Source organism: Heptranchias perlo, chromosome 6 (assembly GCF_035084215.1).
Source record: "Heptranchias perlo isolate sHepPer1 chromosome 6, sHepPer1.hap1, whole genome shotgun sequence".
Taxonomy (NCBI): Eukaryota; Metazoa; Chordata; class Chondrichthyes; order Hexanchiformes; family Hexanchidae; genus Heptranchias; species Heptranchias perlo.
In genome coordinates, this window is record NC_090330.1 from 102,990,725 (window position 1) to 103,007,823 (window position 17,099).

The 17,099-nt window shown below is 41.3% G+C and overlaps 1 protein-coding gene across 5 annotated transcripts in view; it reads left to right on the forward strand.

The window, feature by feature from the left end:
- LOC137323113 (dachshund homolog 1-like) overlaps positions 1-17,099 on the forward strand; it is a 427,393-nt gene that overhangs the window by 399,658 nt on the left and 10,636 nt on the right. For 4 of the 5 annotated variants that reach the window (XM_067986551.1, XM_067986553.1, XM_067986549.1 and 1 more), the window contains one exon: positions 8,553-8,601. The exons of the other annotated variant lie outside the window; for it this stretch is intronic. In XM_067986551.1, coding sequence (XP_067842652.1) covers positions 8,553-8,599 — 47 coding nt within the window. In that variant the 3' untranslated portion in view covers positions 8,600-8,601. The remainder of the gene's footprint in view (positions 1-8,552; positions 8,602-17,099) is intronic. 5 annotated transcript variants of the gene reach the window in all.

Below are 17,099 nucleotides of genomic sequence, written 5' to 3' on the forward strand. Positions count from 1 at the left end.
CATTGTCTTTGCGGCAGACATTAAGGCTGGATTTTCCTTTGTTTTTCTGCCCAGTTTGAGCTGGAAGAGGAACGTAAGATAGTGACAGGTAATGCCACATCCTGGCCTTTAACGAGGCCAAAACTGGAATCCCCCACCCAAATATGACGGCAGTACGTAAATTGCATTTGAATGCTGCCATGACGACATAAGTCGACTCTGAAGGCATTTCTCCATCTAACTTTAAAAAAAATAGTCTACACATATACCATCACTGTGACAATTTTTTTAAAATTAACACCGACATATGTACCATCCTACTCTTTTCCTTCCTGCCATGGTTCCCCTTGGTGCCTCGAATGGAGCACCCTTTCAATCTTAATCTCCAACTGCTCCTCAGTGCTCCTTCAGTGACAGAAACGTGCAAGTTACTAGAAGTGACCCTTGTCTCAGGACAGCTGAGGCCCTGGTGGGGCCAGTTACAGTTTGTGTCTCATCTGCTGCTGCAAAGGCACCAGCCCTGCATCCACACATTGATTTTGTTAATCTTACTCTCTTTAACCTGTCTGGTGCATGGCACAGGAAGCAATCCAGAGATTACCACCTTCAGGTCTTCTTTTCCATCTAGCGCCTCGGCTCAGTAGTAGCACGTTTGCCTCTGAGTCAGGAGGTTGTAGGTTCAAGCACCATCCCAGAGACCATAATCTAGGCTGGCGCTTCAGTGCAGTACTGAGGGAGTGCTGCATTGTAAGAGGTGCTGTTTTTCGAATGAGATCTTAAACCGAGGCCCCATACTCCTTCTCAGATAGACTTAAAAGATCCCATGGCATTATCCAAAGAAGAACAGGGGAGTACTCCTCGCCAATAGTTATCCATCAACCAATGTCACTATAACAGATAAATCTCATTGCTATTTTTGGGACCTTGCTGTGCACAAGTTGGCTGCCTCAATTCCCTATATTTCAACGGTGACTGCACTTCAAAAATACTTCATTGGCTGCGAAGCACTTTGGGACATCCTGAGGTGCAATTTAATTTATTTCTTTTTTAAAAATTCATTAAACTTCCCTGGTCCAATTGGGACCAGCCATATCTCTGGTGGCCAAATTTTCTGCCCCCTTGGGCTTTGCAGATGCCAGTGATGCAGTTGAAATTTTCAAGACAGAGATCGATAGATTTTTGTTGGGTAAGGGCATCAACAGATATGGAGTTGAGGCACAGATCAGCCACAATCTGATTGGGGGAAACACGCTCGAGGGGCTGAATGGCCTACTCCTGTTCCTATGGTCCAATGTTCCGATATAGCCATGGTGGTAATTGCACCCACCTGTTTCATGCAAATTAGGTGTCCTACTTTGCAGACTCTAGTGGGCGTGATCCTGGTATTATCACTGGATTGTGCGCTCAGGAATTTCTGGCCTGCTAAATTTGCCTACCAAGCTACTTCATGATGAGATTTTTAATGAATCTGATAATAATGATTTGAAAAGATTAGCTGGCACTATCCCATTTATGTGGCAATACAATATATTTATCTTAACGTTACAACAAAAACTCCATTGACCTGTAAATGCTGTTTTTGGATAGCCCTGCCCTTGTTTTGCATTTCAAAAACATTCATCTAATTGTCAGCATTCTACATTTTAACTACTTCAGTGCGAAGCAAATCTTCTAGTTTTTTTTTCCCCGTGACCGTCTTCACTTTATTTCATTCCCAGGATAACATTATCACAAATGGATTCCTTTAATGTCATCTCAGCTCCACTTATTCTGACACCTTTGATCCATTTGTTACCCATCATTCATTTTCATGGAAAAAAAAATCCTCGTATTATAATGTCACCTTTCAAGAGAAGGTGAGATCAGTATGGTAATGAGCTGTAACTGATGCCAATAGGCAAGAAAGGAAAGTGCAGGTGCAAAGTGTTTTATATACCGCCCCCGGGGTATCTATAAATCAAAGCTGAGGTAGAAACGCTTTGTTGCAGGCTGACAATGATGTCACTTTTTATTACCAGTGTATCCATGATGACTGAGTTTGAAACAGCAGTTGGGCTAGTTTCTTCTTTTACTTTCAATTAGCTGAAATGTTCGAAGAGCCAGATCAATTTGATATACATCATTTAACTCAGCCAATCCAGGCATATTCGAATAAAGGCGTGATCATTTTAAATCAGGTAGAAGGGGTAGATTTTCAACTCGCCCTCCATCCCCACCGCCGACTCTTGGCCGGAAAGCTGGCCGCTCATTATATATCGGTCTATCCATCTATCTATCTCTCTCGCTCTCTCTCTCTATCTTGCTCTTTATCTCTTTATCAGGGCAGTACTGAAGAGGAAGGAATATCCTTAGCTTCCAACTTTTTCTTTTATCAAAATGTCATGCATTGTCTTAGACACCGTCTTGTACACTGTCAAAAGTTAAACTCACTCACTCACCTGACGAAGGAGATAATCTCCGAAAGCTTGTGATTTTAAAATAAAATTGTTGGACTATAACCTGGTGTTGTAAGATTCCTTACAAAAGTTAAACACAGCCTAAGAGTATGAAAATGGTGCTATTTTACTAATAAATACAGGAAACAATTTTCTTTCGCTCATTTCATCCAGTTGTTGGACAGGTGTGTTGCACATCACCTGTCCTGGCGTCAGCACACCTAAATTTGTTTTTCTGGGTTATTTGCATGACTCAGTCATATTCCCTGCAGGTCCATGTGTGTAGAACTTGAGCTGGGGACACATGCACAGCTGCAGGGCAGGCTGATGTCCTCAGGGTCTTTTGGCTACTGTTGGAAAAGAGCAACCAGAAAGCCTTCAAGCTTTAGGATCGTTTGGTACGCTGTAAAAGAAGATTGGAATTACATTCTTAAGACTCGCTTGCTTTGCTGCCTTGCCCCTCAGATCAAAGGCCCAACACCAGTCTCTTCAAACTTGCCCCCCCCACCCCTTTACTTCTACCTCCATTTTCTGGACATCCTTCCAGTGACGATGGAGCAAACTGAGGTGGGAGGGTCAGCAACGCGCCTTTCCAGCTTACATCTGTACCTTCCCTGGGCCTGCACATATTGTAACATCGCCCATCTTCGCCCCTGCCTCAGCTCATCTGCTGCTGAAATCCTCAGCCATGCCTTTGTTACCTCTCGACTCGACAATTCCAATGCTCTCCTGGCCGACCACCCACCTTGCACTCACCGTAAACTTGAGCTCATCCAAAACCCTGCTGTCCGTATCCTAACTCGGACCAAGTCCTGTTCTCCTCTCACCCCTGTGCTCGCCAACCAACATTGGCTCCCCGTCCGGTAATGCCTCAGTTTTAAAATTCTCATCCTTGTTTTCAAATCCCTCCATGGCCTTGCCCATCCCTATCTCTCTAACACCCTCCAGCCCTACAACAAGAGTTGTTGATCCTAACAAACATCGGGGTTATTTTAAATATTTAGATGCCATGATGGGAAAACTAGTGCGGAAAAGCAACAAACTACAATGGGCCCCTCCATATTTCTGTAACCTTCTCCAGCCCTACAACCCTCAGAGATCTCTGCGCTCCTCCAATTCTGGCCTTCTGCGCATTTCCGATTTTCATCGCTCCACCATTTGGCGGCCGTGCCTCCAGCTGCCCAGGCCCTAAGCTCTGGAATTCCTTCCCTAAACCTCTCCGCCTCTCTACCTCACTCTCCTCCTTTACAACGCTCCTTAAAACCTACCTGTCCTAATATCTCCTTATGTGCTTCGGTATCAAATTTTGTCTGATAACGCTCCTGCAAATCGTAACGTTTTACTACGTTAAAGGTATTTAAATGGAGGTTGTTGTTGTTGTAGGTGCAGATCCACTACTTTTTACACTACAGGTTCACTACTTTGGGGAAGCCTTGGAAGTCTTGCAACAACGTAAAGGGGAAGGAGATGCTGGCAGAACGGGTCTCTGCCCCAATTTCTTGTGTTTTGGCATCCAAGAAATCAGTGCCATAATGCAAACCACAGAGAAATCGGCCCCACAGTCTGTTTCATTTTTGTTGTTAATTTGTATCAGTCTTTCAGACCATATGCAGACCATTGGTTCCAAGTTAGATCATTTTAAACACTGCTAAATCTCCTGTGGTGCTGCTCATTACTAGCCCAGGATTTGGAGTATGGTTTATGTGTTTTTACCACAGTCCTGCTGCAGGCTAATCCTGACAGTCTTACAAATATAACATCTGTAATACCATTAACTAACCTCTTTACCAAACTTGCTTAGGGTGCAAGTAAAGTTTGTTCTTCTCTCTGTCAGTACTGCACTGAAGTGTCAGCATAAATTATGTACTCAAGTCTCTGAAATGGGACTTGAGTCCAGGATCTTCTGACTGATGGGTGAGAAATGCTAGCACTGAGTCAAGGCAGATACCATTAGCTCAGCATTGTTATTTAATGGTTTAAAATGTATAAAATGGTGGAAAAATTAAACCTTTTTATTCTGTTTCTGTTATTTCTGGCCACCCGATATTTGTTAATGTCTTGCCTGGTTGTCATGTGAGATGGGCTGTTATGGTAGACTCTTAATATATGCCTCTCACACATTTAGGAATTTGTCAAACGTGCTGGAATTCCAGCACCCAAGGACAAGGTGACATTTCCAACTCTGGTCAGAAGCCCTAAACCCCAGAGAGAAGTGTAAGGAATCTTACAACACCAGGTTATAGTCCAACAGTTTTATTTGAAAATCACAAGCTTTCGGAGATTACCTCCTTCGTCAGGTGACCTGACGAAGGAGATAATCTCCGAAAGCTTGTGATTTTCAAATAAAACTGTTGGACAATAACCTGGAGTTGTGAGATTCCTTACATTTGTCCGCCTCAGTCCATCACCGGCATCTCCACCCCAGAGAGAAGGATAGGGATATACAGAGGAGACTTGTTTTCACGCTTTTGTTATTTTTATATTTTTTGCATGCCGTATCAGACGCTCCCAAGCGAGCTATAGCACAGCCCCATACAAAACCAAGCTCCCATCACTTTGTCCCAATAATTAGCCTCAGCCCCAATCTTAGACTAGCATCCGCTATTGCACTGGTATAGCAATTTTTCAATTTCTGAAACCAATCATTGAGTGACATAGACATTTAGTGCTGAATTAGGGGCGGTTTTTGTGCCCACTAGGATATGGTTAGAGGGGGCGAGCAACCTATAATCTCTTTAATCTAGCCTGGACAGGAACCCAGGTCCCAGAGGTGAAAGGTCATTCACATACTGCACTACCCAGTGCTCCACTTTCACACATTTCGAACATTAAATAACTAATTCCATGGGTAAGTTTAGTGATTTTTTTTTCAGACTTGTGTATTTTTTGATGTGTTGGTTATGTAAATTTTAGCTGTATATACTGACCTGATTGAGGAAGGAAAATGGTAGCCAAAAGTAGTTTGGGAAAAAAAAATGACCGATATAATTGGTTTGTTTTCTCATAGCTGCTGGTTCCAGATTGCACAGTTTAAAAAAAAATGAGTGATTTAATTGGGTGGCTTTATGGTTCTTGCTTATCACTGATAAGGTTGCTTTCAGTGAATTAAACTGTGTTTTGATTGCTTTAGTTTTTATCAGTGGGACATTAGACTCAATTAGCATGGCTAACTTAGTAGAAAATGGTTATTTGAGTCAATTGTGGTTTTGTAGTGTGAGCTTTTGAATGGTATGACACTGGGGACAGTTCCAGGTCCAAGACTTTTAATTATACAACTAGATAGATATTTTTTCTCCTAGTGATGTATAGCTGTATACTTTGTTAGTGATAGGACGTAGGTTTATGACTACAATGTTGAATTGCCAATGTCCTCTGGGATATTGAGACTGCCATTTAGTAGAAATCAGACACTTTTCCACAGAGAGAGATGGAAAATTTGAGGATGAGTCACCTTGCATGCATTTGCTTAACCCTTAATGACTGACTCAAGAATAGCAAAGGATGAGCGCTGAGATCAAATCACTTGCCCACCGTCCTATTTAGGACACTTAGGGGTAGATATTGGTTATGTCCCATTTTTAGGCCCAATTCGTAAATTGGGCCTCGGGCCTCATTTCAATCATTTGAGCTGTCGCGCCTCCAGAGGCCCATTTCAAGAGAGTCAATTTCGGGCCACCTGCTTTGTCGGCAGTGGCCTTCAGGTAAAACCTGGGGTGGGGGGTGGGGGAGGGGGGTGCAAGGACAACAAGAAGGGGGTGGGGAACGATCGCAGACTGGCAGCAGCCCTCAGTAATGGTGTGGAGTCGAAAGGAGCTCTCCTACTCCTTCTGGCTCCACATCAAACTTTAAAAAACAAATTTTACTTAATATTTTTTGGAGGTCGCTGCTTAGGCACTGCGCAGTCCACTTTAGGAGATGGGCTCAGCAAGTATTAGATCTCTCGTTTACTAGATCTGCACCCCATCCACTAGTGTACCGTGGCTGCAGTGTGTGCTAACTACAGGATGCACTGCAGCAACTCGCCAAGGCTTCTTCAGCCACAACTCCCAAACCCGAGACCTCCACCGCCTAGAAGGACCAGGACAGCAGGTGCATGGGAACAACACCACCTCCAAGTTCCTGCCCAAGTCACACACCATCCTGACTTGGAAATATATCGCCGTTCCTTCGTTGTCGCTAGGTCAAAATCCTGGAACTCCCTACCTAACAGTACTGTGGGAGAACCTTCACCACACGGACTGCAGCGGTTCAAGAAGGCGGCTCACCGCCACCTTCTCAAGAGCAACTAGAGATGGGCAATAAATTTTGGCCTTGCCGACAATGCCCACATTTGGACGATTAATAAAATAAATGTAAAGGGCATGACGCCTGTTTTAGATGGCCAGCAGGGGTGCCTAATTTGTGGTTGGATGTATTTCAGGCGCCCTTGACAACACCATGAAATTGATGTGTTTGGGCCCCATTCTGCAGCCAAAAAAAAATGGGCGGAGCATGGTCCAATTTCTCCCCTTTACTCTCTAGACACAGACAGGGAGAATGGCCTCTTGAGTGAGATACCAGAGGACCCCCACAGTGCCTGCTGAACTGTATTCCAGCATGACTCAGTGCCTTTGTGGAGAAGGGGCACGAGAAAGAAAGACTATTGCTTTTTAAAAACGAACCCACTACATGGTGACCTGGGTTGCATTTTGAGATTGTCCTGGCATCTTTATATTTTAACATCATAAAATCCCAAAAGCTCCTGATGACAAGTAGGTTGATGAGTCATTCTGCCCGCAGCAATCCCTATGTCCAGAGGGTGCCTTGGTCAAAATTGTAGTTTATGTATTAAAAGCGGAAGAATCGTATGGGAAGTATAAATGTGAATAAGAGATATGGGAATATGGAAGTGTTGGTATATATAAAGAAAAGAAAGACTTGCATTTATATAGTGCCTTTCATGACCTCAGGATGTCCCAAAGCACTTTACAGCCAATAAAATAATTTTGAAGTGTAGTCACTGTTGTAATGTGGGAAACGCAGCAGTCAATTGCGCACAGCAAGGTCCCACAAACAGCAATGTAACAATGACCAGATAATCTGTTCTGGTGTCAATTGAGGGATAAATATTGGCCAGGACACCGGGGAGAACTCCCCTGCTCTTCTTCAAATAGTGCCGTGGGATCTTTTGCATCCACCTGAGAGGGCAGACGGGACCTCGTTTTAATGTCTCAGCCAAAAGACGGCACCTCCGACAGTGCAGCGCTCCCCTCAGTACTGTACTGGAGTGTCAGCCTCTGGAGTGGGACTTGAACCCACAACCTTCTGTCTCAGAGGCAATAATGCTACCACTGAGCCAAGGCAATGCACATGCCCACATAGGGAGAGCCCATTCACATGCTTAGGCATTGTTTCCATACCAGGCTGGCATGTGTGTTGAATTCTAGATCTCCATACCTTCCCAACAAAAAAAAGTGCCGGGAAATTCACGTCTTTCAGATGAGACGTTAAACTGAGGCCCCATCTGCCCTCTCAGGTGGACGTAAAAGATCCCATGGCACTATTTGAGCAAGAGCAGGGTAGTTCTCCCCGGTGTCCTGGCCAATATTTATCCCTCAACCCAACATCACTAAAACAGATTATCTGGTCATTATCACATTGCTGTTTGTGGGACCTTGCTGTGTGCAAATTGGCTGCTGTGTTTCCTACATTACAACAGTGACTACACTTCAAAAGTACTTCATTGGCTGCAAAACACTCTGGGATGTCCTGAGATTCTGAAAGGTGCTATAAGAATGCAAGTTCCTTCCTTAAAAAGAAAATTCATACCAGCCTTGTGCAAACCTTCGATTCGGGAACAGAGCTTCGATCTGCCGAGGTGGGAGATTTCACTCGGAACTGAGATTTGGAGTAAACAATCTCACACCATTTCCACATGTGTATTTGGTTGAGATCCAACTGTAAATTGACAACAAACACAAATTTACAGCTGTAGCTTAATCGGGATTTCCGAAGCATGTGAGGCACTTGACGGCACATTTTCTTTTTCAAATAAAAGCAGAAATTTGCTTGCATCAGGCTGAAAATTTAAGATTTTTTTTTTGGGAAGTGGGGGAGCAAGGAGTTTACTCTTTATAATCTTAACTATAAATCTTACAGGGGCCTGTAATCACGCAACCTCTTCTTATTGGAGTCTACAGGACTAATAGTAAGTCCTCTTAGGTTTTTATTCCTCTCTTTTTTTGCATGACAGTAGCAACATAGAATTTTTATCAAACGACAGTGTTTGTTACTGCGGTTAATTAAAGCTACACTGTGCACAGTTAATATATGTTCTAAGGCTTTCCAGCCCACATTTCCTAGTGCTTGAGATTCTAAAAGCCCTCCTGCATAAAATAAGCTGCATAAATATGTCTGAATTGAGAATGCAACCAATAAACCTCCCATTGCTTTCTTTCAATAAAATGTTCAAGCCCCTTTTGCAGATTACCATACAATACACAGGAACCAAACGTCATAAACTCATTCCCCTTTCTCCTCTTTCGCACTGTGATTTGGTGCTTGACAGTTCATCAGACCCGTGTAATCGATTGAAGACAACATTGATTAACTAAAACAAAGGATGCAATTTATTGCAGGCATTAGCAGAAAGAATAAAAAAGCACTGTGCAATAGTTTAAAGGTTGCTGTTAGATAAGGATTTACATCTGCGCCTTGCACATTAATTGTTGAGCATTGTCCCGTTCTGAAAGGCATGAGCTGCAGGCAGTTTTGTAAACTCTATGCAGCAACGACCTAGAAATTTAGAAATGTATTAAAAATATGACAGCACAAATAAAAACTCTTAATTTAGATGTGTACTACTTCATCACAGGCACTGTGACAGGGGACAGAACATAGACTCAGTGCAATAATGTTTTTGCACTGTTAAAACTGCATTAATGAGAACATCATTTTGGGGAACTAATTATTTCTATTTGTCTTGTGTCACGCTTTATAATTCCACTATATTAGCACAGGCAAAGCAAATTAATTGCTTTTGCAGAAGTTGAATCATTTCCAAGAATGAGCTCAAATTCACTTCCCAGCTCTTAATTACTGGCAGTACATTGTGTCAGAAAATTCTGTTGATCCTACCCACAGCACCTGGAATAGATCTATACTCTATAAATATAAGTGTATTAATGTTATTTTAACTTGAGTTGATTGTTTAATGTTTGTACGTGTGTGGAGAGTGCTCCGCTAGAGCTGATCACACACCCAATCGAAGGGTTCATCACTTGAAGAGTTAAACTGCAGAGGGAAAAAAGAACAAATCTCATCGAAGCAAAAAGGCAGTAATTAATGCCTCCCTTAATTGTCTTCATAAAATATTTGCATGTGCCTAATTTGCATAATGTGCATGTATTAATTAATCTTTCAAAGGTATTTTATGCTGAAAGCGGCCAAAACCATTTCTTTGTTTTATTCAACATCTAATTGAATATTTATCCTTCCTTTAAAGAACTTTCAATGGCCCTGGTTTTCTTCTAATTTTTTTTGTGATAGCACCGAGATCTGGAAAATTCGAAATTATTTTTCAAAAATGAATAGAACAGCAAACCGAGGGTGCGTTTGCTCATATATTTGCGGGAGGATGTCTAAGGGCAGCACGTCTCTGTCTATTCCAAATTGTTTCTAAATTTACCTGGGCCCCAGTAAATTCCTCCCTTGTTGCATAATGCACAGCTTGACGTTTATTGTGAAGCACTGGTAGGAAAGGAAAAGGAGGCCAACTGCAGCTCGGAACTGGGTTTGACTAATTAAATGGCATTACAATTCCTATTACAAATAATTAATTTTTAAAAAAAACTTTGAACACTGCAAGAAACCCAATTTAATTAGCCCTCCACAGACTATTTTAAGCTATTGAAAGTGTATTAAACTCTTTCATGAAGAAGGTCCCCACAATGACTCAAGCTGTTTTTTTCCACAGTGCTAACCTTGTAGATGATGGTGACATTTACAAATGAGTGGATTCTGCTTTTCTGGGGTGCAGTATAATATTCGATGCTGATCATTTTTTTTTCAAACAAATACAAGGAGCAGTGGGAGAAACTTAATGTATGTTAATGATGATGTGCTGTAGAGCTGGCATTGGGGAACAATACAGGTTCAACTCATTTCTCCAACATAGACTTTCACTTACCTTTGAATAAAATGGTATTAACCTACACTCTTGTTTGGATTGCTATCCTGTAACTCTGATGCACATTGCACTTTCCCAGTAGGCTGTGAAGAAAGAATCTGCAACTTAATATATTTTTCAATCAATTTACACTATGGAAAAAAAATGCCAGCTATACAACCACTAGAATTTGATGCCTTAATAAGAGTTTTTGTATCAACATAATGGGAAAGAGAATCACTTTGGCCTATTTTTATGGATATTGTCTGTCAGGTTCCTTGCCCTTCCTACTTTACAACAGTAACTACACTTCAAAAATTACTTCATTGGCTGTAAAGAGCTTTGGGACATCCTGAGGTCATGAAAGGTGCTATATAAATGCAAGTCTTTCTTTCTTTCACCGTAGCTTTCTGCCATCAGACAGGATGGAACGAGTATTTGTGCCCAGTTGCAGACTTTTTTATGACTGACCAAGAGATGTGTTTTTTGTGGGATACTATTGGTTTAGGCAGTTTTTGACTCCCTAATGCCCCCACTCCCCCCCAACCATCTCAAAGATGGAGCATTCCATTGTTGCACAGTCCTTTGTTCAATTGTAATTTCATTTATTTAATTATAAGAAGATAAGAAAAATCAGCGATGAGAAAGAGACCACTCAACAACAACATGCATTTATATAGCGCCTTAAATGTAGTAAAACATCCCAAGGTGCTTCACAGGAGCGTTAGCAAACAAAATTTGACACTGAGCCATGTAATGAGATATTAGGATAGGATTGGTCAAAGAGATAGGTTTTAAGGAGCGTCTTGAAGGAAGAGAGTGAGATAGAGAGGCAGAGAGGTTTAGGAAGGGAATTCCAGAGCTTAGGGCCTAGGCAGCTCTAGGCATGGCTGCCAATGAGTGAGCAAAGAAAATCAGGGATGCGCAAGAGGTTAGAATTGGAGGGGCGCAGAGATCTTGGAGGGTTGTATGGCCGAAGGAGGTTACAGAGATAGGGAGCGGCTCGTTCTTACGCACTGCCTTTCCCATCATGGTATCTAAATGTATTTAAAATAACCCCAGTGATTCTTAAGATCAACAACTCTTTGAGCAGTGTCATCACGTGTAGCTCCATGCTGCCCTGAAGCAAGATTTTCCCAGACAAACAGCACAAAAGAAACAGCATAAGCTATAACAAAGTCGACTTGTGGAAGAGAAATACAGTTTCATTCAGAAACTCATCTGTTCTGCAAAAATGACAATAATAAGGCAGCAAAACAGCCCGGATAAATGTTTAATATTTTGGCACAACATTCCACTCTCTGTATTTTAAGAGAGGTGTTAACCTGTTTAGAGGACAGAGAACTCACATCAACATGTAAAGCATTTATCTGCTTATTTTGACAGTATTAACTTCTAGCTTTAAGCTCCATGGATACATATTTCAATAATTCCATATCACATAATTTATGAAAAGCTGTGTAAAGAATTTTTGATGAATTGGGATTGGTACCTTTCAAAAACTTTGGAAGAATTGAAATATACAAATTTAACCTAGACTAAAATAAATTCTTGCTGTAATAATTCCTAACATGAGGTTAGGGAAAATTAGCCCTGGATGTTGATTTTGTCAAATGTTAATGTCTTGTAACTAAATCAATGTGATGTGGCAGATGAGATTTGATTATTAATAAGTTTATAAGTATGTATAGCAGTATCAAAATCAGAGCATGACTCTAATAGTGGGAATTATACAATTTTAATTATAGCACAGTAATGGCATGACTTGTCCTCTCTATCATCTTAATCTGAGAGTAGAGCAGCTGTCTTTTGAGTTCAAAATACCAAACAATTAACACTTTGGTTCTGGGCATTTGAAAAGGCAAATCTATTCCGGCCAGCTGACATGATATTTAAAGCCTTTATTGGCAGGTCAAAAGTTCTTTTTAATTCCCATTTTCTTCATAGTTGAGGGAGTGACCAATTCATTTTTTTAAGAGAACAATGAATAAACATCTAAGCAGAGGAAGATACAGGAATATTGGAAGAGAGGGATTAATTTTGGATTGCTCTAGCAAAAGCCTGACACAGACAAGATAGGTCAGATAACCTCTTTCTGTGCTGTAAACTTCTACAATTCTGTGAACAGGGTTAACTGACACTACAGCCCTCTGGTATTTCACCCAAGGTGCCATTCGTTATGTCTGAACCCAAATAGTAGGTGCCTGCAGGCCATTCTATCATGGGATAATCACAGCTAAGCCTGATATCCTCACATACATCAAGGGTCACTGGATAGTTATCAGGAATTGGCAACCCTGGCTGACAATTCCGTCTCCTTTGCTTCGGCACACTAAAGCCAATAGTAGTGTGTCCTCAGCCGTGGCTCAGTGGTTGCACTCTTGCCTCTGAGTCAGAAGGTTATAGGTTCAAGTTCTACTCCAGAGACTTGAGTACAAAACTACACTGTCAGAGGTGCCGTCTTTCAGATGAGATGTTACACCGAGGTCCTATCTGCCCTCTCAGATGGATGTAAAAGATTCCATGGCACTATTTTGAAGATGGGCACGGTAGATCTCCCCAGTGTCTTGGCCAATATTTATCCCTCAACCAACAAAATAAATGATCTGGTCACTACCTCATTGCTGTTTGTGGGATCTTGCTGTGCACAATTGGTTGCCACATTTCCTACACGATAAGTGACTACACTTCAGAAGTACTTAATTGGCTGTAAAGAGCTTTGGGATGTCCTGAGATCGTGAAAGGCGCTATATAAATGCAAGTCTTTCTTTGCTCTGTCACCTTGCTGAGATCAGTTAACACAGCACAGATCAGAGATTCATCAATGCCATGTGTTTATCCATTGAGCCATTGAGGAGCATTAAGCTGTTACAGGGGCAAACAGCAAAGCTCAAACACTCAGTTGAGAGAGTTTACTAATTGAAACTTAAGACTAGGAATCAGTTGCAATCTGAATTGATCCAATCCAGGCTAATTCAGATCAATTTGGATTTTTACAAATCTGACTTTTATTTATTTTAATCAAATTCAAAGGGATATAAGTAAGAAAGATTTGCATTTATGTAGCACCTTATCATGTCTCTCATAAACATCCCAAAGGAACTTTATATACAATAAATTACTTTTATTATTAAATGCCAATTTGCACACCGAGTTCCCTCAAACAAAAATGAGGGGAATAATGAGCTCATTTGGTTTTGGTGGTGCTTGAGGGAGAAATGTTACTAGGAGTACTCCCTGCTTTGAAAAATACCATGGGATCTTCAGGATCCACCTGAAGCACAGGAACAGGCAGACTGAACCTCAGCGTATGTACTGGGAGATGGAATAAGTTTCCATTTTGGACACCCGGGCCTGGACTTTCTGTTACCCCTGCCAATTTTTCAGCAGATCTGAGGTGGCCAGGGGTGTAATGTTGCTTGGGAATGTGTTCCACCATGTTTCTGTACACCATTTCCCATCCTCCAATGCGTTGGCCACGATTTTGCATCTTTGCAACGCTGAATGGAAGGGATGTCTGTTAGTCATTTGGCGCCAACTTGTGCTGAATTGTGGACAGTTGTGTACCAAGGGGCCACGTTTATTTGGAATTGGGTTGAGGATACCTAAAGTTATTTTAGAGCCAGCAAAGAGTGAAAGGTTTGATCCCATCAGTCGCTGCTCAATTGAAACCCGACTCTCAGATGTGAAAAGAGAGCATTGAAACCCTATCACTGACATGCAGTTCCCCATTAGGAGCATGGAATTGGTAAATTCACCCAATAATCACTGGATTTTTTTTTCTTTTTCTACATTATGCCTGCCTTCCTACTCGAGGTCAAGGTCACATCTCAGCATGCCTCTTGGCTAATAAGCACCGTTATTGCTTGCGACGCCAATAACATCCCATGGTCAAGTAACAAAAAGAAAGGCCCATGGTGAGGCATGCACATCAGGTTAAATTCACTGATCCTTTGCTCCCGTTGGGAAGTGCGCTTGAAGAGAGTGCAGATCAGAGAACCGGTTGAATTTGGATTCACCCAGTATTTTCGGGACTGTGGCAAAACTTATCTTCCGAGGGCTGAACAATTCATTGTAACTTGTCTATGATTCAAAGTAGTGGTGGGAATAAATGACACACAGAAATGCCATCTCTGCCCGATCTGGGACGACCTTGTATAATTTTTGTCATGATCTTGTCATGGGAAAATGACACAAAGATTAGTACAATTACATCATCACATTGTGCACTTCCAAAGCAACAAAAAGAATGTTTGCCAATTGCTTTTTCATGTGTTGAAGCTCTATCCCAAACCTTGCTTTGTGAACTGACAAAACTCAATCCACATATGGCTGACAGATTCAAGTGCCAGCTATTGCTGGGTGCCGTGGGAGCTTGATGTGCCAGTCTTAGTCACTGTTCCGCTTGGGGAGTTTTCAGCCTTTTTTTCCCTGAATACAAAAGTCACTTATGTAACAGAAGATCATGCAATACTATATCATATATAGCAGGACAATGAGATAAAGGGCTACAGTACAGTAGCACAGAAACAATGCTGAGCCAAAGTATCACACGTTCTGGCCTGCAGGTGTTTTGAAATATTAAGACAAGTGTGCCATGAAAGCTACCTTTGGTTTATAAAAGTATCTATTGTGCAAAGACTCCATTGAACAGCTCACATTGTTTCTAAAATGACAGCCTCATTTTTTTTGTTGCATAAATGAGGACCTATTTCCATTAATCACTAATTACTCAATTATAAGAGTTACAGCATTCTGTGAGGCTAATTCATCTTTCAGAAAATGTGGATCAAATTAATTAAACCATACATGTACTTTACATTTGCCATTTTACTTGAACAGAACATAACTTTGACACACACCGATCTTGCACTTTATAATCAGACCGAAAGAATTTGAACATTTAGTAAACAGAATGTGGTGTGAATAGTCTCACTGTGGGATAACCTCACTGCTATGCATTGTGGAGGCATTATGTGGCCTCAGTTATAAAACTATATACTAACAGCTAACTAAAGGAGTGATTGACTAGTTCTTATACCAGACCTGCACTAGCACTGGTATTGTAGGTACTTAAACACGATCTGTACAGCTGTTGTCCAGAGTGCCCCACTACAGATTGTTATACTAGCATTCTGAAGCTACCTGGAATTTGTGAAAGATAATTATTCTGATCAACACAGCTGATGGAAGCAAAATGGTGACTTTATTTGGGCAAAATTTTGGAGACTCTGTTTCCAGTGTAGAGTCTCGCTCAATGAGAGGGCAGATTGAGGAATCAATGTGGATTGCACTCTGCTCTCTGATCTGCACTCTCATCAAACAAGGCTGCACGCTGAGAGCAGAGTCTGCGGAAATTTACCCCCATGTCCCTTTTTAGAAAACAGTAGATCCCAAACTTGCAAGAAGAAACACTATTACTACTGAACCCGAATAGTCCAATGATGAAACCACTCAGTAGAGATGTGTAACTGGCCACTCATCAAAGCAGAGCTCAATATGAATCCTTATTGTCCCCTTCAGTTTTGTGTTAATATAAAACTTGTCACAATTCCAAAATCATTTTTTTTGGGTTTTGGATCATTCCTATCATTTAGGCAAATTCCAGATCCATGATTATTCATTCTCATCCCCATCAGTCTGTCTGCAATATAAGAAGAAAACCTTGCTCTAAATTGTGAGTAGGCTTTATGTTTGAGTGCTATTCTTTCCAGGTACTTTCCCAGATAACAGAGAGACATCTTTGGGATTTACTCCAATCAGGAAAACAGTATTCAGTTCTCAAACTTGCATGGTACTAAGTGAACTATCAATTAACAACCGGATTCCCTGATACCCAATTTCGAGTGTGCTACCTGGCCATGTTAAGAGTACATACAAATCGTGAAACACAATCCTCACAACACCGAGCAGTCTGACAACCTTGTGTAATAAAAATGCAATCTGATTTATTCAGTCACTGTAAAACAATGGTCCCGATAATCAACACAAGAGTCATTTAAATAGCACCACGTTATTGCTCAAATGCACACTGACATTCGCTGGGTCACACACCATTTTATTTTTTAAAAAATTATCTCACCCTTTAATGAATTTTGCACAGCATTTCTGTACTGGTGCTTGAATAGAAATCACAAGAATGCAATGCCTTGGAGGTTTATGGCAAACTGCTTTAATTAGTCCTGCTGTTGCCTTTTCCTGAAATTGCTCAAGTTCTGTTGACACAAGGCACAACAACTGTAGCCAAGTTCGTAAGGTAATAGAAAAGATTCATTAAATCTAGGGCCAGCTGTTCTGTGACTTGCCCGTTTAGTGTCTATTTATATGTTTGCAACTTATTTTTAATATCAGTTGTTCTTGAGGGTGACATTTAAGTTGTTCAGGCAGTTCCCTTTTGTGACATAGCTCTTCTTAAATATTTTCCCATGCTTAAAAGTTAAATTCCCATTCTCTGTACTTCCTGCCTTGGCTCCATAGCACTCCTTTGTACATCCTTCCCGTCTCTGTCTCTATCTAAAATTCCTAATGACTTAAAAGCA